General features: G+C 47.7%; 1 protein-coding gene across 14 annotated transcripts in view; it reads left to right on the top strand.

Annotated features, from left to right (window-relative positions):
• The window catches only part of RAPGEF1 (Rap guanine nucleotide exchange factor 1), a 134582-nt gene that overhangs the window by 68995 nt on the left and 44793 nt on the right, over window positions 1–20794 (top strand). For all 14 annotated transcript variants that reach the window (XM_078061928.1, XM_078061926.1, XM_078061931.1 and 11 more), the window contains 3 exons: window positions 4117–4295; window positions 8364–8520; window positions 20188–20276. In XM_078061928.1, coding sequence (XP_077918054.1) covers window positions 4117–4295; window positions 8364–8520; window positions 20188–20276 — 425 coding nt within the window. The remainder of the gene's footprint in view (window positions 1–4116; window positions 4296–8363; window positions 8521–20187; window positions 20277–20794) is intronic.

Below are 20794 nucleotides of genomic sequence, written 5' to 3'. Positions count from 1 at the left end.
TTATCCAGACTTTCCTTAGCCTCGTGCGTGCTCAGTGCTTTGCGCTTACTTACTCTCTTACTGAACACTCATAACAGCCCTGGGAGGTGGAAACTTATTTTGCAGAAGCGGAAACTGAGGCTGTAGAGGTAGGAAGCATTAGCCACCGTCACGCAGGAAGAGGCAGTGAAGCTGACTTGAGCTCAGGCCGTCTGACACCCAAGTCAATGCCCTCGGGACGCTACGTTTCCTCTTTATGAAAGCCAGAATTTATGTTGGAATGTCCCACAAATCCAAGTGGTAACTCTCACACAACAAACCAGAAAAACAAAATTAACCTTAGCAACGTAAAATAAAAAGAAGCCTGTAGAGAAATACATCCTGATGCTCCAGGGATTGTCTGCAGCATGGTCTTGTCACGGCCATCAATTGACCGCCACCGGCAAACACTGCCCTGTTACATAAGCGCAGAATTCTTGAATTTTGCAGTGTACCTCTGTTTTTGTTTTTATTTTGACCAGAATATCCTAAAATTCTAGTTAAAAGTGGAGAACATTAAAGTCTGAAGTCCAAAAGTCTTTTGTTGAATAACCCTTTTCCCTCCCATCCAAGTACTAACCAGGCCTGCCTCATCTCTTAGCAAAAAGAAGCTGAAGAAGAGTAAAAATGTTCAGTGTTTGCCAGATTGATGAAATCCCAGACTGCAGAGTAGGAAAGTAGAAGATTTGGTGTGCACCATAGTTACTTTCTGGTTCAGTCTGTTTAACAATCTCTTGGAGCTGAGTTTGGTTAAAAAAACAAAACAAAAACCCCAAGCAGAGGGTCCGTGGCCGTGTAGCGCAGTGCAGACGGCCCAGAGTAAAGCGACTTAGAACAGCTGTGTTCTGCTAGTTAGTGCTGTAAGAGACTGTCTCAGCCACTCAGTGCTTGGAGCTTTCCCCCTTTCTTCATCACTCCCAAGAGAGGTCGTGGGGGGACATTCAGTGCGAAAGTGTCCTTCACTCAGTGTGGGTTCCTGCAAATTCCAGGGGATGTTGGCAATGTCTGGAGACATTTTTGGTTGTCACCACTAGGAAGGTGAAGCAGGTGCTACTGGATCTGGTGGGTAGAAGCCGGGGATGCTGGTGACAGCCTACACAGGACAGCCCTCCCTGCAGCAGAGAATTATCCACCCCAAGATGACAGTAGAGCTGCAGCTGAGAACCCGTGCTGTAGCAGGGGACTGTAGGTATGATCTTTACCAGGGAAGAATGTTACTCCGGTTGTTGGTTGTCACCCTTTAAGAAGGGTTGAATTACTCTGCCCCAAGTCAGCTGCCCGAGACCATGTGAGTACAAACCTCCTGTTTAGTAGAAGCCCACAGGCAGAACTGGAAATCTTGGGGAATCTGCCAACACGTGTGAACTTAGAAGACGCTGTCGGAGAAATCTGAAAATACGTCTGTCATTTGCTCTCATCATTATTGATTACTTATTAGGTCTCTTACCTCTTAGAGAATATTTCCATATATGTTCTCATTTTAATCCCAGTTTATATGCATGGCATTCCCTGTTTTGTTTTGTTTTTTTTTAGTTTATTTTTAAGTAGGTTCCACATCCAACGTGGGGCTTGAACTCATGACCCTGAGATCACGAGTCACATGCTCTACTGCCCGGGCCAGCCAGGCGCCCCAGCATTCCCTGTTTAAATACAGGGGAAACTGCAGCTCAATAGATCACAGATTCAAATTGATCTACAGCTTCCTGAAGGTCTCTCTTTGCCCAGGCCCTGTCCTAGGTGATTGCACATCTGTCCTGTTTACTTCTCACCATAACTGCGTGCAAAAGCTTTTATACAGAGTTTGGGCTCTGGCCCAAGTTTTCTCCATCAAAATCTGGTTTTATTTTATGAACTACTTCCATGTGCTTTCTCATTTACTTCCCCACATCAGGCTCTTTCGATGACGCAGGTTAGGTATTAGCCTCCCCGTTTCGCAGATGAGGAGCGTGAAGCCAGTGGCCCCCAGCCCCGCAGTGGCTTTGGGTCTAGGCCCTGCCCCAGCACCGCGACCCTCAGGTAGTTTCCGGGTTTGTGGACGGCAGGAGGGGATGCCCCAGTACAGCCGGGCAGCTTCAGCAGAGCTAAGGCTTTGGGCTCCCAGTGCTAGCACGTGCTCCATCTAGATGTCTCTCTGTAAACTCTCCAACTGCTGGCTGCACTTGCAAGATGCCGGAGTTGAACAGCCAAAGCTGTTCCTGAGCAGAGGGACTGTGAACGGACAGCTGATTCTGGGAGTGCCGTTTGCTGGATGGTTAATGCCCAGGGCAGCCTGGCTCTCCAGGGGCTCATTTGATCTCTCTGCAAATGACAGGGAGATTCTTTGTGCTCAGAAGTACCTTCCTGCCCCTTTTGGGTGCCCCCCATCTCCAGGTCAGCCCCCTTCTCCCTAGCAAACCTGATGACACATTTTCTTACAATGTTTCCTGCTTCTTCCCCATCTTTCATCATCCCTGGCTCCAGACACATCCTGATGTGCTGAGATGGCAGGGCTGTGGTCAGGGTCCTCTAGCCAGACTGGCCAGCTGGGGTTTCAGTCACATTGATGTCTGGGTATGATTCCTTCATAGTCACGTTCTTCCTGGCCCCGGCAGAAAGCTCTTGTCCATGAGATGGGAAACAAGAGCCTGGCTTCTTGGAAAAAGTAAATAAATGTGTCTCGTCGTAAAAAACAGAGAAAAGGTAAAGCGGCCAGTGATGGGGGTGGGGAAGGAGTGCTCCCCCCACTTAGAGAACCTCATCTTTGGGGCCTATAGACCACCTTTGGGGAAGTACCCCATTGAGAGAAAGTGAATCGGGTCTTCGGAAGTTGCCTGACCAAAGAAGCTATTTCCTTCTTGATCCCATTTGTATATTTGTCTTTTGATATTCCCACACATTAAACATGCAATTTAAATAAGTTTAAATTGACATTTCCCCATCGTTTAAGAAGAAAAGAGCTAGTGTTCAGAATCATAATCACTTCTTATTACATACCATTTATTTATCTATTTATAGATTATTGTTTAAATCAACTTTTTCTAGAATGTTCTTCTTGCCCTTGGTCGCTATATTCGCTGGACCCCAAAGAGCCCACAGGTGGCAGTTTTCCTCATATACAGGGATCTTAATTTGCACTGGACATGTAATCAGTTTCATTTGGGTAGGGTATCTGTTTTATAGGTCGTCCTTGATCTCCCTTCCCTGCCAGCCAGCTGGGACCCGGGTCGCTGACATTAGGGCCAATAGAGAGAGAGGTTGGGGAAGGGAACTGAGGGGTGTATGTGCCCACTGACTGTGGATTCGAGGTATCCTGTAGTCACAGAGAAAAGATTTGGGCATGAGAATTTGAATGCTGGTAAGTGTAGGGCTCTGTATGTTATTTTCCTCCTAGCTGGGCTTTCTTCGGGAGCAGAAGGACTGTGAATGCTGTTTGCATTTGCTGCACGAGTAGTGACTGAACCATTACCACCTCCTCCAGCTTCTTTGCCTTTTCACCCCCGAGCATCCGCCCCTTCTAACCCTGGGGTTTCCAGACCCTTTGAGAGAGCCATGTCATTTCATTGAGAGGGGGCTGCATCTTTGGGTTGAATGTGGGAATCTAGTGAGGGGTCCTGGAAAAATGGGTTTTGAACACAAATGCCTCTGCCTGTCTTATACAGTCCCTCAGATCTTTGAAAGGCCTGGGATCTCTTGATTTGATTTACTGGATAGATATGCACCATGATGAGACCTAACTTTTGGTTCTCTAAGCTTCCTACAGCCATCAGCAAATTAGTCCTCCCTAGGCTTCATGAAATTGATTAGCGGTACTATCTCAGTGTGGTAGAGGAAGAGAAGCAATTTTCAAGACCTCAGGCCACATCACTCTGTACGAGGAAGGGAATTCAGGAGTATCTCAGTGAACTTTCCTGGTCCAAGCTCCCTTCTCCTTCCTTCAAGCCTAGCCTCTGTATCCTGATTGCAATCCTTAGAAAGTAATTTGGCTTGGTTTCTGCAGCAAGAAGCTTTTTCTGTTTGCATCAGTCTCAAGCTAGTTTATAGCAAATCGTACTTTATTTTTTTCAAAATAGCTCCCGTTAATCTCTCTCCTCCCTCCTTATGCTTAACATTTCCTTTCAGAACCTGAGCTGGCTGGAAGAGAAAGAGAAGGAAGTTGTTAGTGCCTTGCGCTACTTTAAGACCATTGTGGACAAAATGGCTATTGATAAGAAGGTGCTGGAGATGCTTCCAGGGTCAGCCAGCAAGGTGCTGGAGGCCATCTTACCCCTGGTGCAGAGCGATCCTCGAATTCAACACAGGTGAGTTGCCCTGAAGTCCTTGGCTGTGTCAGAGCAAGGGAGGCCTACGGGCATCTTGGTTTGGGGGCACTTCAAACTCAGGGCTTCTAGGAATAGGGGAGAGTGTTGGGAGGGAAAGGAGCCCCATAGCTATGACTTGATGCTCTCCCGAGGTTGAGGTTGATGTTGCTCATGAGGCCTTGACACTGAGGGAGATCTCTCCCCTTGCTAGCGATGTAGCTACAGGGTAAGTCTGTGACTGTTTCTTTGCCTTAGGTCATTGGCAATAATCACATTAAGATTTGGACACGTATCTCGCACCCTTCCTTGGGTTTATTGCAACATTAAATCTTATTAATATCTAACCTGGTAGAGGCCTTGACTGCTTAGCTGATTAGGCCAAAAGAGATAGAAAAGAATCCCCATTAGAGCATGGATTGATGAGATGTTTAACCGTGTCAAGCCAGGATCTCCCAGACAGCGCCTGGAGTCACTGGAAGCCAGGTATGTGGGGTGGAGTCCGTCTTCGTCCCAGAGAGCTTTTGTGGAGGAACGCTTTTATTGCTAGAGTGCATTTTCCCCCTAAAGGTTGGGAGCAGCTTGCCCCCATATCTATTGTTAAGTACAGAAAGGAAAGGAATATTAAATGTGATCTTAAGTGAGAGCCTAGCAGGCGCTTTTCCTTTGAGAGGCTGTCAGATGCCTGCTGGCTTTGTGTTTCTTTTCTGGTACCTGCTCAGGATAAACACATCTCTGTTTTCAGTTCCTTGAGATGGTTTAATGTTCATACAGCCCCGTGAGACTGAGCTTTTATGAGCCGCTTTCAGAACTTGGCAGCAAAGTGCATAGTTTTCTTCTTCTGGGAGATAGTGCAAACAGCATCTTTATTTCCAAGAAGCTCTCTGCCCTGGGACTTCAGCCCTGGAGTCTCAGCTGACCCCTGCAGATTGTGCTCTTTGGGCCAGTTGGTGGCGGAGGTTAAAACAGTGGTATGGCTGTGCCCTGCTACTGTCTTCACTTGTCCGGGCCATGCTGCTGTCCCAGAGGAGGACTGCATCTCCCTGGTAGTGAGCCCTGAGCCCAGCTCGTAGAAGGCCCAGCGCTGTTCTCCTTTGAGGGACTGTGCCTCACAGGATGCTAGGGTCAGATGTGTAGACGGCTTTTTATGCACTATTCTCCTGTACCTCTATTCGTGAGATGGTCCCTACCACAGGAGAATTAGAATCTAGTGGAAAAAATCAACTTCCCCACGTGTGATAAGGCACTAATTTTATGGTACCGAATGGAAGCTCTGTTGGGATTTGAAGGAGGGAGAGTTAGAGGAGAGCCCTATGGCCCAGTTAAACTTCCCGGAGCAGGAGATGCTGGGGCGGGGCGTGAAGGAAGGGTAGGAATTGGACCGGCTGTCGGGGCAGGGGAGAAGGAAAGCCAAGGAAGGGCCTTAGGCCGGCAGGGCACAGGGTGCTCCCAAAGGGAGGAGAGTGTGGCCACTCTGGGGCATGGACCGAGGGGCCGCAGGGAGTCGGGGCTCAGGCGCTGAGCCTCTCGGGGGGAGTCGAGAATGGATCAAGCCACAGCACAGTGGTTTGGGGGCATTTTTTGTCTATGAGGATGTTTTATAGCTATTTTGTAGTTGACACGCTAGCAATAAAATGTCTAGAACAATTTCCTAGAGGGAAGCAAACGCCTGGATGTGGCCATAAGGGGCGATGACTCTTTCCCCTGGTAGTCCTTTGGCTAATACCACTTCCAGGACGTTTCCTCCTGAAATTCTTGTAAAGCCAACTGATATTTGTCTTGGTCACCCTGGTATCTCCTCCTCGAAGTTTCCTCTTCGATTCCTTCCATCCTCTCATCCCTCCCAGTGCAGTTTGTAAGCTGGGAAGGTGTTTTCCTGTCTTCTGCTCAGAGCTTTCTCTGTGGGTTGGGTCCTAGCTGGAGGGCTCTTGGTCGCCCTCCCCTAGGGTGCTGGGACAGTGGAGGGCTGGCCTTAGAACAAGCAGCTGGGCTGCTGAGTGTGAGCAGTGTGGGGAGGCTTCTCCCACGCGGTGGAATGTCCAGAGACGTTTGAGAACAGGATCTGTGCTTACCTTCAGTGTTGATGGCTTCACTCCGTTTCAGAAACAGACCAGCCACTAGTCCACTGGACACTGTCACAGTCCAGGACCCTCCTTTCTTTCTTAATGTCTTAGCCCCTGATACAGGAATATTCTGCTTCCGAGCTAATACTGTGAAGGGTGGCCACAGTTGCCGGCTTCTTTGGGTGCTTTCAGGGAAGCGTTACCATTCAGTGCAAGTAGAAATGAAGTATTACGGAGAAATGTCTCCCCGCCTCCTTTTCAGCTAATCCTTGCCAGTAATTCAACAGTGTGATTGGCACTTTTGTGGAATCCCCCACGGGCGCTTTGGCAGAAGACGACAGTCTTTGTTCACAGAGGCCTCACCTGGGCCTGAAGGGGGTGGTGAGGGTGCTAGCAATGCACCCCCCCCACCCCCACCCCCGCAGGATGGCGCCACCTCCCATCCGGCCCCCAGAGAAGACCAAGTTCTTGTCTCCCTCCCTCGACCCTCCTTCCAAGAGAGTGGGTCCAACACCAAGTACTTGTCACTCCTGTTACTCCGTGAGGCAGCCAAGCCCTGGCTCTCTCGCGGCCCCTTTGGTAAACTGTTCTTGTATCTAATGGGACTCGAGGAGTTGGCTTTCATTCTTTCGGACTGTTCTATTTCTCCTGTTGGAACATGCACAGAGCGGAATGACTGGCTACATGGAAACTGTAGACGTCCTGGAAAAGTTTTTTCCTCCTTACCTGATTTTGAAGAACTTCTCACCAGAGCATTGTTTGGTTCAGGTTTTTGTTTTAAATAGGTTTGTTTTTAGAACCTGGTTTGGTTTTTTTTTTAAGATTTTATTTATTTGTTTATTTGAGAGAGTGTGTAAGCACAAGGCGGGAGGGTGGGTGGTGGGCAGAGGAGAGAGGGAGAAACAGGCTTCCCAACTGAGCAGGGAGTCCGATGCGGGGCTCGATCCCAGGACCCTGGGATCATGACCTGAGCCGAAGGCAGACGCTTAACCGACTGAGCCGCCCAGGTGCCCTTTTAGAACCTGTTTTAAAGATATTTTACAATATTATATCTTTTTCTCAAAATTCTGTCTTTGGCTCCTAAATGTCTACCTCATTCTTTTTCTCCCCCACTTTTTTTTTGAGTGGAGGAGGGGGCATCCCCAAAATTTTCCATAATTTTGCTCTTCTTTTATAATCCATAATATTTAAAATGGAAAAATAATCCTTTCCATAATTCCTAGAGAAAATTATCTCTAGTTACTTAAAAATGTGTAGGAGATCTAAAAAGTCTACATTTGGGCCTCCCCTCCCCAGTCACTGAGGCATCCAGAAGTCTCCGGGCCTTGCGCTCTGCGTGTGTGGGCATCGTGGTGTGCAGTCGACGCCTCCCCCGCCACAGGCCTCCTTTCCTCTCAGCTGTCATCTTGAAATGCTCTTCATTAGTGCACTGCTCCATGAAGTTAGTGCAGAGGCTGATGAAGCTGAGCCCGTGTTAGAGGGACTTCTAGTGAGTTATAGATCTGTCGGAGCTCGTGTTTAGAGGCTGTTTCACTAAAGGATCCTGCCTGCTAAAATTCTGCGAACCTGTTGGCTCCTTGTGACACATTTACCATGTTAGTCTGATCGAAAACAAGAAGTGTACGGTGCTTTGACCAATGATTAGCAGCAAGGAGGAGCAGAAGATGGGGCATTCCTTGACAGAGGCCAGAATCTTGCAGGGGGTGTGAAGTGTGAAGGAGTATAAAAACTATCATGATGGAATTTTTATATGTTCTATTTGGGAAATGAAAAAAAAAATTAGAACAGACTAGAATATAAAGCTCTATTCAGTGTTTGTGGGATGTAAGGGCATAGGTTCGGGGGGTGGGGGGATGTGTTATCAGAAAGGGAGGGGGTGTGGCTCTTACAGAAAGATTGAGAAACATGCCCTCATCACCGAGAAACTGGTTCTGTACTAAACAGTTGCTTCAGGTGATGGTCATGCTTTAGATGTTTAACTTTCTCTACAAACTCTTCTCTCCCCCAGCTCAGCCCTCTCCTCCTGCTATAGCCGAGTGTACCAGAGTCTCGCCAACCTCATCCGCTGGTCTGACCAGGTGATGCTAGAAGGTGTGAACTCAGAAGATAAAGAGACGGTGACAACCGTGAAGGGGGTCATCAAGGCTGTGTTGGACGGAGTGAAGGTAGGGTGCAGGCGCCAGGCAGCCTCCCTGCTGGGCGTCTGTCACACAAGACCTTGTTCGCGAACTGGACACATTAGAATGAATGTCTTCCAGCATCTCTGGTGTGGGTGCGCTGCTCTGTCCCATAGCCATTTATTTCTCTCTGGGACAGATGGCTCTTACAGCAGTAGAAGCCTTTGGAGTGCTCATCTCCATAGCTGGAAAAGCTGCCAGAAGCAGTCAGCCTTTATTGAGCATGTATTAAATCAGTGAGTCTTTATATTACAGCCTTGGCTGTGTGTGCTTGCCGGCTAGACAAAATGCGGAGGAGACTGTGCACGGACTTAGCAAAATTCTCAGCAAGTCAATCTCTAGACCTTTTCATGTTATAAGAACTTCTGGGATTCTCGGTAGAGAAGCGGGATTGAAATGAGTAAGAAATGAAACTGTCTGGATTTGAAATCCTAGACACAGTCTGTGACTTTACTAACCAGGGAAGTTGGAAACAACATGATGGGAAATTGTGAATCATAGTTAAGGTAGGAGGCGAAGGCCATAGAGGGTCTGGAATTGGGGTCCATGGGACAAACTCTGATTTAGAGACAGTAAGTCCTAGTGGGTGAAGAGCAAGGCAGAATATAAGCAATATAAGCAATGGAAGTGGGTGAGGGCCTTTGGGTCAGGATTAGGGCTGTGAGCAGTGGGAAAGTAGAGACCCTGCTATTGTGTGAGGCCGTATTATGTAGTGGAAAGAGGGCTAGTCTGGGGCCTGGCTGGGTTTGAATCCCAGGTTCACTACTTACTAGTCTGTGAACTTGAGCAATTTGCTCAATCAAAGGCTCTGTGCCTTAATTAACTCATCTATAAAATGGGTATAATAATAGTGCCATATATCCTAGGGTTGTGGGAAGTATTAGTTTCTACATATAAAGCTTTTAGAACAAAGCCAGCCACATAGTAAGCACTCAGACTTTAGCTGCTGTTTTTTACTAATTTTGTGGTGCTAGGTATATGCTTTAGAAACTAATCTCTTGGCTTGGGGGAATTAAAACAAAACAAAACAAAACAAAAAACAGCTGTGTCATCCTCCTTTCTACCCCCTTCAGTCCAAAACTGTAGCTGAGGTACGTAAAAAATTCCTTCTCCACTCAAGCATGCTGTCAGATTCCTAAAAGCTGCCTCCTTGGATTGCCATCCCCCGGAAGTTCTGGAGAGTAGACTAAGGACCCCCTACATGGTAAAAACTACAGGGGGAAGGCTAAGAAAGCATTGCTTAACGTTATGAATTGCTCCAGAATGAATTGTGTCAGTTGGGGAAGTCTTGGTGGCTCCCTGCCTCCCGCGCCAGGTCAGTAGCTGCCGCGTCTGCTGAGGGCCTCGTGGAGTTCATTTAGAGGGAGGCCTGGCTAGGTGGCACCAAGTCTCCTCTGATGGCTCCAGGTTCTCTTCATTCCCCAAAATTTATTCGGTCCTATATCCTCTGTTTTCGCCAGTGAGACTTAAGGGTATAGCCCAGAGTGGCTGTCATGCAAGACCTTTGTCACTTTCCGGATTTTGGAGTGCAGTCATACACATTATCCCATTCGATCTTCCCTGCAGCTCTTCGAGGTCGGCAGGGCAGAATGAGACGTGACCTGGGTCCACACTTCATCAGCAGAGTGTGTAGAGTTCTGGCTCACCCACCCCTGGCTCTTCCTGTCCAGGCTTCTGGAAATGTTGTTATTGAAAATTGTTATTCTGCAGGTGACATTGTTCAGGTTTCCTTCTGCCAGATTGTAATGAGATGTTCGAAACAAGTTAGAATGCCCAAAACAGATGAGATGGAGTTTCTATGTGTAGAGCTTTGTCACGTTCCCAAGCCAGTTTCCGTTATGGAATCATTAAAGCACCATGGTGTCCATTGAAAGACATGTCTGAAAGAAATATTTCTCTGATTTTTCAAATTGACCAGTGAGAGAGAGAGGGAGAGAGAGAAACTGACAGATTATGAACCCGTCCGTGTCTGGAAACAAATAATTTTTCCTCAATTATTTTTAAAATACTTGACCCAGAACGAAGACTTTCTAGGTGATGAGCTCTGTGAATTCAGTTCCGTTTCATTTTCTCAGGAAGCATTTATGGAGACCCACCTGTGTGCTAGACAGTGTGATGGCATTGGGAATATAGTGCTACAACTGGTACTGTCCCGGGCCCGATGCAGCTTATAATTGAAAGAGGGAAAAGGACAACAGAGTTTGTAATCTGTAATTATACCTGGGTCGAGGGTTATAAAAGAAAAATGGCACGTGGTCTTTCTTGGCTGTTTGGGTGACCTTCCTTTTTCAGGGTGGTCCGAGACTCTTCCCTGAGAGACACAGGCCAAAGCCAGAGGGGTGTGCAGGAGTTGGCCTATTCTTAGAAGCTTTTAGTAGTTGGAGCCAGTCCAGACACTGGGCTGTTGGGCCCTCATAGTAACAATAGCTGACACTTTTTCCCTCCTCTTGCCCGTAACAGCTCTGAAGGTGGGCGCAGTTGCCCCTTCACAGGTGTGGGAACAGGCTCGGGCAGACAGTCATCAGGGGCAAGGTGGTGCCTTGCACCCAGGCCTGCTGGACCCCAGGCCCTGTGCTCTCCCCGTCACCCTCAGCCGCCTCCCACGTGGGGGGCCGACTGTGCGCCTGCCTCCACGCTGGCTGGCCTCCAGCTGCTCTCCCGGTGTCCCCATCAGGCTGAGCACACCTTCTAAGCCTGTGTCCTGGTGCTGTGCGAGCCTCAGTCGGCTGGGAGGGACAGGGCCATGCAGAAGTAAAACAGATTTGTGAGGATGTCGTCATCCCACTTGTAGGAGAAATGTTGGCATGTTCCTTTAAACTGAGTCACCGTCTTTCAAGTAACTCAGTTGGTAAATGGAATTCTTTTTTTTTGAAAGGTTGAACAAGTGTTTTAAAACAGGATTACTTTATTTAGTACCATTTATTATTTAAAGGCCTGCATAAATGTCACTTGTTAGCTCTGTAACCTTGGGCAAGTTACTTCTGTGAGTTTCAAGTAGGTTTTACAATATTTACTCTGAAGAAATGAAGAAAGATTAAGTAAGACAATATGTATAAAGTACCTGGTAAGTGCGAGGTGCCCAGTAAACCGTGGGTAAGTACTGTGAACCACGGAGGTGTCCGCACCGGACGGCTCACACTCAGCAGTTCTTGGCGGCGCTTGTGGCTCTCCCCCACTCATCTCAGGTCCAAGACAGACCTGTTATTATCTGGTCTGGCCCAGGCAGGTGCTCTGCTCACGGCCCTGACGTTCAGAGAGGGTGGTGACTCCCCAGGGAAGGAATGGGAAGGCCCTAACTTTCCCGAGCACCTGGCTGTTGGGAGCCAGGCTCCTCAGGCTCCAGCGGGTAACCCGGGTTGTCCTTTTGCAACCAGCACCCCAGCTGTCCCCACCTTTGCCATCTAAATGTCAGCCTCTCTTCTTACCTCAGTTGCACAGTCTCTTACCCACCTCCCTGGGCTCCGCTTTGCCCTCTTTGCAGACCTTCCAGGGATGTTGGTTCTCAGACCTACAGCCTCTTCCCCTGACCTCCAGCTCCTTCCCCGCCCCCCCAAAAAAAACAGTTTACACTCACACTTTTATTTTTTAAACCTTCTCATGCAGACAGCCTTGGGGGAAAATGTGGAATACCTGCAGTTCTGTCATTTAACCATTACCACCCAAAATTGGGCTTGTGTACCATGCCAGACTCCCTTCGTATATGTTAACCTAAAAAATAAAACAGCCAGTTATTTTACCAGCAAAATGGGTTTATTTGGGAATAGCAGAGACTTGCAATTTGGGACATGCAAGCTACGGCAAAACCACAGGCAAGTCCAACAAAGAAAGGAGAGGAGAGTGGTTTTATGGAGAAGGAAGAGGACATTGGGAAGGGATGTCCTGAACCGAAGTCCACTGGAGAAAAGCAGGAGTTCAGGGCGAGGATGGTTCCTCCCTGGCTGAGTTGCTGGGGTCGTGGATTTCTCGTCGGAGAAGCAGCGTCCGTCCTTCCCTGTTGGGTCTGTAGTCATGATTCCGTCCTGTGACGGGGGCCTCTGCTGGGGTCTCTAAGTGATGGTTGGTTCTTCCTGGGATTGATGGCAGTAGTGTGGCTCCCCTTTCTGGCCTCCCAGGTCCACTTTAGTGAGGTTTCCCTTTATCAGTTTTCACTTACAACAGGAATATTTTGAAAGAAATATTTTTCTGACTATCAGTTAGGATTAGGTTTGACTATAAGAAAATCCAAAATAATACTGGTTTTTAAAAGATAAAACTTTATTTCTACTTTATTTCTCCTTCATGTACAAGAAGTTCATAGATAGGCAGTCTGAGGCTAATGACATTTTCATACAGTGGTCAGGGATGTGGTCTTCTCCCCTCTTGCTTTCCTACCATCCTTAGCACATAGGTTCCACCTCATGGTCCAGAATGACTGCTCAGTCTCCCATGACTACATTCCAGCCACGAGGAGGAAGAGAGAGTAAGAGGGTGTGCCTTCTCCGTTTAAGGATGCTTCCTCAAAGGCCTCTCAAAACTCACTCACATTTTATTGACCAGAATTTGGTCACATGCCCAGCTGAAATTCTATTAATAAGGGAGAACAGGTAGTGTGGGGCAACTAGCTGTCTCTGCCACACTGACATCTCAAATAAGCCATCTCTTTTATTCCTCATTCAGCCTATTTTACATTTTTTGATGAAAAACTTCAAACATTTGCAAAGAAAAAAACAGTACAGTGAAGCCCCATCAGAGAGCTTCCACAGTTGTCTGCTCGTGGCCAGTCTTCTTCTCTACATCTGCCCCCTCCCCTGCGTCATGGGAAGCAAACCCCAGACGTCTGTCCTTTCATCTGTAAATGCCTTAGTGCATACATAGCTCTAGGACAAGGCAAGCTTTTTCTGTGAGGGGCCAGGTAGTAAATATTTGAAGCCTCTCAGGCTACAGGTGATTTCTGCTGCATATTGGTCTCTGTTGCATATTCTTAGTTGTTTGTTTGATTATTTTAATTTTTAAAAGATTTTATTTATTTGAGAGAGAATGAGTGGGGGGAGGGACAGAGGGAGGAGGCCAGAAGCAGACTCCCTGCCTGCCGAGCACAGAGCCTGAAGGGGGCCCGGGGGGCTTGATCCAGGATCCTGAGATCATGACCTGAGCCGAAATCAAGAGCCGGACCCTTAACCAGCTGAGTCACTCTGGTGCCCCCTTAACAAAGCATTCTTACCTTGAGGGCCTTCCAGAAAGCAAGCCCTGGGCTGGACCTGGCCTGCACACAGTGTGTAGTTTTCTGCATAATAAAGTTCATACAATTGGGGCACCTGGGTGGCTCAGGCGGTTAAGTGTCTGCCTTTGGCTTGGGTCATGATCTCAGGGTCCTGGGATCAAGTCCCAAGTCAGGCTCTCTGCTCAGTGGGGAGCGTGCTCCTTCCTCTCCCTCTATGCTCTCCCATCTCTCTCTCTCTCTCTCAAATAAATAAAATTAAAAAAAAAAATAAAGCTCATACCCTTACTAGTTCATCAGTTGTGTCTAAAGATCCCTTTTCTCTGTGTTTTTGTCCTTGCAACTTACTTGTTTTTTTTAGAAGGGGTTGGTTACTGCTGCTGAAAGTCTCCCACATTCTGGATTGTGCTGATGACATCTGTGCCCTGTTCAGTATGTTCCTCTGTCCCTTGAATTTCCTGTAAAACTAGAGGCTGCATCAGATTCGGGTTTTCATACTTTGAATCCTCCCTAGGTGCCACCCTACACCTCCATCGAGAGGCATCTTTCCCTTTCTGATGCTAGTAGCCACTGATGATTATTGCCTAGATCCATTAATTGATTAGGGGTTGCAGAATGATGCCATTCTAATTCTTTGTGCCATTCTTTCATCATTACTCAGCTGGGATACACTTAAATGGCAGACTTCCCATGTCAATTTGTGGTTATCCTGAGTTCTAATTCTTGGAGAAAAGGCAGGATCAGTGCTTAATTCCATCCCTTATTTACCAGTTATCGAAATAGTGTTTCCTAACATCCTTTAACATGACCAGCGAAGTGAGCTTTTTCAGATATGATTTTGTACCCATGGCTGTGACCGGGCTGGTCATGTTCCCGTCCACTGCGGCTGTCACTCTTCCTGGGGACCAGGCCCCATCTTGGGCCACTGAAGACATCTTCAGGCTGTTTCCTGAGTTCCCTGTGACAGGACCCTAGAGGTCTTTGATAGTTCTCTTACCTTTTGGTGTGAAAAGATATTCCAGGCCCCTCTGATACTTATTTTCCTTGGACGTGGTGGTGGTGGTGGTGGTGGGAGACAGCTTTATTGAGATCTAATTCCCACACCATAGAATTCGCTCACTTACAATGTACAATATAGTGATTTTTTTTTTTTTAGTGTATTCACAGATTGTACAGCCATCACCACAGTCAATTTTAGAACATTTTCATCACCTCAGGTAACCTCATATCCTTTGTGTTCTCCCCATACGCTCTCTCCTCCGTTTCTTTCCATCCCCCCGGCCACTGGTGTGCTTTCTGTCTTATAGATTCGCCTGTTCTGGACGTTTCATCTAAATGGAATCGTATCCTCTGTGGCCTCTTGTGACCAGCTCCTGTCAGTGTAATGGTTTCAGACTTCACCCGTGTTAGAGCATGTATTCTTTTTATTGCCAAATAATATTCCATTGTGTGGATATGCCACGTATTGTTTATTCGTGGACATCTGGATGTCTGAGTAGTTTCCACCTTTTGGCAAAATAGGAGTAATGCTGCCGTGAGCACTTCTCCCGCACACGGCTTCATGTGGACGTGTATCTTCCTCTCTGTTGGTTGTGTACCTAGGAGCTCAGGTGCCGGGCCCTACAGTACCTCTGCGTTCGAGCTTGTGTTTTCTAAAGCAGTTGCGTCATCTAACATCCCCACAGCAGCATCTGCAGGTTCCAGCTGCTCTAGCTTCTCCACCTCCTCGCAGCTCCCACGTGCCTCTTCAATGCAGCCACCTCAGGGGGCATGAAGTGGGGTCTCACGGTGGTTTGGATCTGCACTTCCCTGAGGGCTAATGATGTCGAGTCTCTTCGTGTGCTTCTTGGCCATTTATATATCTCTTTGGAGGAATGTCTGTTCGAATCCTTTGCCCAGTTTTTAATTGGGTTGTCTTTTTATTATTGAGTTATAAGGCATCTTGTCCATTTCTTACCATGGAACTGGAATCAGCCATTCCTTAAAGGAGCCCTGGTTCCCTTTGCTGGGAAATGGTGTTTAGAGACCCCACTGAGGGCCGACATTCTCGTCGCTACTGCTTGGTCACAGTTTCTCTAAGACAAAACACATCTGGAGTTTTTACTAGTACTTCCAACTCACATTCAGGACCGCCGGGGTTTTCACTTAACCTCCTCAAACCTGTCTCTTTTTTTTTTGAAGATTTTATTTATTTATTTGACAGAGAGAGCAAGAGAGCACAAGCAGGGGGAACAGTAGAGGGAGAGAGAGAGGCAGGCTCCCCGCCGAGCAGGGAGCCCGATGCGGGGCTCGATCCCAGGACCCCGGGATCACGACCTGAGCTGAAGGCAGATGCTTAACCATCTGAGCCACCCAGGCGCCCCTCATCAAACCTGTGTCTCAATTTTTTTCCTCCCACACTGAATTTGAGGTCCCCTCTGGCTGCCTTGTCTTTAGACCGCTGGGGGCATGCCCGTCAGGGCCCTGTGGCTGGACCGAACCGCCGAGAGCTGACTTCAGGAGTCACTCACCACCTTGCCTGTGGAGCACTGCCTGTTCCTGACTGCGGGAGAAGGAGGACACTTCCTCTGCTCTCTTGCTGCCTCATGCCCCTCACACTTTGGATGTGGGTGGGAAGGTCCCTTTCTGTCACCATAAAAAAGCTGGACAGCCCTGTGATTTCATTCCGCTGCTTCAGTACAGGGAAGTCCCCACTGGTGGCCACATTCAGTGTACTTAGTGAAGGACTTGTCTTCGAGCAAGCTCATCGGTAGAGGGACCATGTCATGGCCTGAACCCAGAATTCTCGCGGGGCCAAAGAGTGACGGAGGATAGCGAGGAGACAGGATGAGGTGGGGGCCAGCGCGGCAGGCCCTCGGTTGTAGGATGGTGCGCATTTCAGTTACAGTGCGTGGGAACCTGGAGGACATCGGCCATGGTGTGGGTCCTTGTGGTGGGGGCAGCATGGCAGTGAGTCTTACGATGTGAGTGCCCGAGGGCACATCTCATAAGGAGCCCTTTCTTGTGCCACCCATGTCTTCCCTGCCGGACAGGAGCTCTGTCTTAGAGCCAAGGAGAAGCCGGGAGCAGATGGGACGGTTCCTCTCTTACTTGAGCACCACAGCTCATACTTTGACTTGATGAAGGTCATTTAAGATGGAAACATCCCTGTGATCATTTTCAGTGTGAATAAAATGAGCACCGAAATAAGTATGATACACTTAGATACCTTTCCAAATACCTTTTGGCTTTTGAAACTGCTTTTCAGTGACCTGGCAGCTGTCTGGCTTACAGTCGCCGGCGTGGACACAGTCAGGTGCCGCCTTGCCCAGTCCTTTCAAAGCCTGTGCCTCACGAGGACTGCAGAGTCTGACGTGCCTGTTAGCAGGAGGAGCCGGGCTCCTGCCAAGTTACAGACGGTCAGCTTTGAAAGAGATTAGGGTCGTTGGCAGAAGAGCCAGGTATGTGCACCTTCTTAGGGTTCTCTTCCGTCTCACTGTTCGGCCTGGAAGGCCGGTGGGGGTAGAAAGCTGCCTGCCCCTTTTACACCCTCTGCAGGCCAAGGCCAGCACGCCAGTGCAAGGGGGTTACTGCAATCGTGTCGTCGTCTTGGAATTCGGGCACACGCCTGCACATATGTGCCTGTCATTCCGTGACTCTTGGGCCATTGCTCACTAGTTGAGTTCACACAGCTGCCTCTCCAGAAAGATGACATTCTAATTATAATTGCTCGTGAATCAGTGAAGAATTAGTGGAATTTTTTTCCTACGTCAGCAGATGCAAGTATGCAGACTTCTCTCTGTTCTTTGGTCCTGCTTGTAGAGAAGAGGGAGCATGGATGCGCGCCTTCCAGGACACTCTGGTCTGGCCCTCTGACCCTCTGATTCTGTGATGCTCTTCCGTGCAGCCGGCTGACGAGCTGCCTCTCCCACCCTCCCACTATCTGCTGTCTTTCCTCAGCACTTTGTCTCCCATCTTTCTGTCTTAGCCTGTCCGTAATCACCAGCTAGGTAGCTAGTCTTTAACTCTCCATGAGATCCCATTTAACTTCTAAATTGTGGTAACAGGAACATATGAACATTCTCCTTTCTTCTTCTAGCACTTGACTCTTAGAAATCTTACTTCTCTCTGTTTCTCCAAGAAAGGCATCGGCTGTCACAGGGTGGGGGGTGGCACTGATTCCGGATGTACTGTGTGTGCCTTTGGTTGTATTTTCTTTTTAATTAGCATTTCAGAAGTCATATGTGTTCACTGTAGAACATTCACAAGAGGGGCGCCTGGGTGGCTCAGTCGTTAAGCGTCTGCCTTCGGCTCAGGTCATGATCCCGGGGTCCTGGGATCGAGCCCCGCATCAGGCTCCCTGCTCCACGGGAAGCCTGCTTCTCCCTCTCCCACTCCCCCTGCTTGTGTTCCCTTTCTGTCAAATAAATAAATAAAATCTTTAAAAAAAAAAAAAAAATTCACAAGAAAATAAGGGGTGTTTTATAGCCATAGTTTTTTTCTAGGCATGTATTCTTGGTTCCATTTCATTTCCAGAACATACTACACACACACACACACACACACACACACACACACACACACACAGGCCAGTGTACCACCTGGGGCTATTTTTCTGACTCACATTGTATTATGTTGTCTTTCCATGCTATCATATATTCTCATGAGTTTGTTTTTTATTGGCAATGTAATGGTCTGTTGTTTGGTTTTATCATAATTTACATAATCAGTTCCTGGTATTAACTGTTCAATTATGGAATACTGAGTAGTCTAATTTTATCTATTACATACAATGCTGTGATGACCATCCTTTGTAGCTTATTTTTTGCATACCTCTGTGACCTTTTCCCTGGACTAAATTATTATAAAAAGACAGATATTTAAGTTGGACACATACTGACAAATCATCCAAAAAGGCTGTTCAAAGCATTACTCCCACCCACTGTGTCTGGAAGGTTCTGTCTTATCACCATCGAAGCTGGAGAGCCTCTGATTACTGAGCACTGGTGTGTACATTTGTGAGTTTCCTCTTAGTTTTAGTTTTGGTGTGTTCATCCTTTTCTAGTTTTCATGTTTCTGAAAGAATCCTTGCTCTAGGGAGGATGTTAACTCTGTTGTTACTCTCTACGTTGTGATTCCTGTGTGTGGCATTTTGAGTTTGGAGAGGCTTTGCAGTCTGATTTAGGGACATGTTGCTGTTGCTCATTTATGCCCATTGCTGCCTCCTCTGTAACTTTAGAAATAGTCTTGCTGGCAGCTGAAACCACCCCTCTCCCCTACACAAGTAGGTCCTATCCAGATGCCCATCAACGGATAAGAGAATGGATAAGGAAATGGAGATTTGTCCATGTGTTGGAATACAGCTCAGCAATGAAAAGGAGCAAACTGCTCGTGCACACAAAAACATGGATTGTCATACTGAGCAAAAGAGGATGAACAGAATGGTGACAGAGAGTAGGGCTGCGGAGGCTGGGGGAAGTGAGAGGGACTGGTAACGGGGATGGTTTCTTTTGTAGGGGGTGCAGAGTTGTAAAAGCAGCTGTGCGGGTGTGGCTCAACTCTTGAACCGACAAAAGCCGTCGGGCTGTCCACAGTCAGTGGCTGGATTTTGTGGCATGGGAAGTAGATGTCCATAACGCTATTCAGAGAAAGATGGGTGCAGAAGAGTGCATACTGCAGTGGTCCCATTTATATCGAGTTCTAGGCAAAAGTCATCTAAGAAATAGAAGTGAAACAATATTGGGATGGGCAGATGGACCAGAGAGCAACAGAAATGTTCAGTATTTTTTGAGTGGTGCGTACACGGGGATTTGTGATCATCAGAACCCATCAAACTAGGGGAAAATGCATTCTAATTGGGGGGAAAAAGTAGGTCCTGATCTTTTTTCTTTTTTTTTCTATATAAAAAAATGTATTTTCATAAGTCATGTCTCTGCTGAGTGATATGCCGTTAACTTTCTGTCTGTTGACAAAGATGCCAACCAGTCATCCCCGTATACCAGCTGCCGCCACGCCCAGCACCAGCTCACTGGGAAACCACCTTCCCCACGCCAGAGGTTTGCTCGTTAGCATAGGCAGCGTCCTGCACATTATAGAACGCAGTGGCTTTTAAGAACTAAGGAGGAGTTCTCCCCCCTGCCCCAAACTGGGAATCGGTTCCACTAGAATTTAATTTGTATATTGAACTTAGTCATTTTGAGACTGTGGGGTTCGTCATTTCCCCTTCCAAGAGGAAGTGCCATTATGCATTTGAAACTTCTCAACATGCTATGAAGGCATCTTTGGAGGGTAGGGGACATTTTGAGAAGTCGTGCAGCTCATCTAAGTCAAATAATACTTGCATTTCTGGTGTGCGGAAAATGTGTAGGCACAAAAAGAGATGAGGTGGTGGGGAGAAACAAGTGACCTACCTTGTGGTGAAAACCAAGCAGCAAGGAGCTTTCTTAGCACCTCTGACTTCTCTCTTGTGTGGGGTCTAGGAGCTGGTCAGACTAACCATCGAGAAGCAGGGGCATCCGTCTCCAACCAGCCCAGTGAAACCCAGTTCCCCAGCCTGCAAACCCGATGGGTGAGTTCTGACTAAACCCTCCAGTCACTGGAGAGAGAGTGGGAGCCAAGCAGGGAGGCTGTTGAAGGCCTGCATTCCTTTCTCGGTGACTTCTGGGCGAGTACCTGTATTACTTTAAAGTGTGTATAACTCACCCACGTTTTGAAGTGTTGCCTGATCTCAAGGTTAACAGTCAGTGTGACTCTCAGGATACCATGTGAGCGTTCACGTGACCCACACCTGCACTTCTCCAGAGCAACTGCCTTTCATCATTGGAAAGAACTTTGAAGGGTTGGGTTTGGGGGATTTGGCTTGAGAGCTTTGAGCTTTATCAAGAAAGTAAACTGAGGGCAATGTGGACAGTTCTAAGGCCTTGCAACAAGTTCTACTGCAAGCCCCTAGACAAAATATGAAACATAAATTTGGAGCATTTAGAGAGCCTTTAGATCATGCAGTCTGAAGTTTCCTCTTACAGACAAGGAAACTGAGATGCGGTCAGGGGGACTTGGCCAGGCTCCTGTGTGGGTGATCAGTCCAGA

The sequence above is a fragment of the Halichoerus grypus genome, chromosome 14, assembly GCF_964656455.1.
Source record: "Halichoerus grypus chromosome 14, mHalGry1.hap1.1, whole genome shotgun sequence".
In the NCBI taxonomy this organism is placed as follows: domain Eukaryota; kingdom Metazoa; phylum Chordata; class Mammalia; order Carnivora; family Phocidae; genus Halichoerus; species Halichoerus grypus.
The sequence above is the reverse complement of the archived record's forward strand: the minus strand, read 5'-3'. Positions and strand labels throughout refer to the sequence as shown.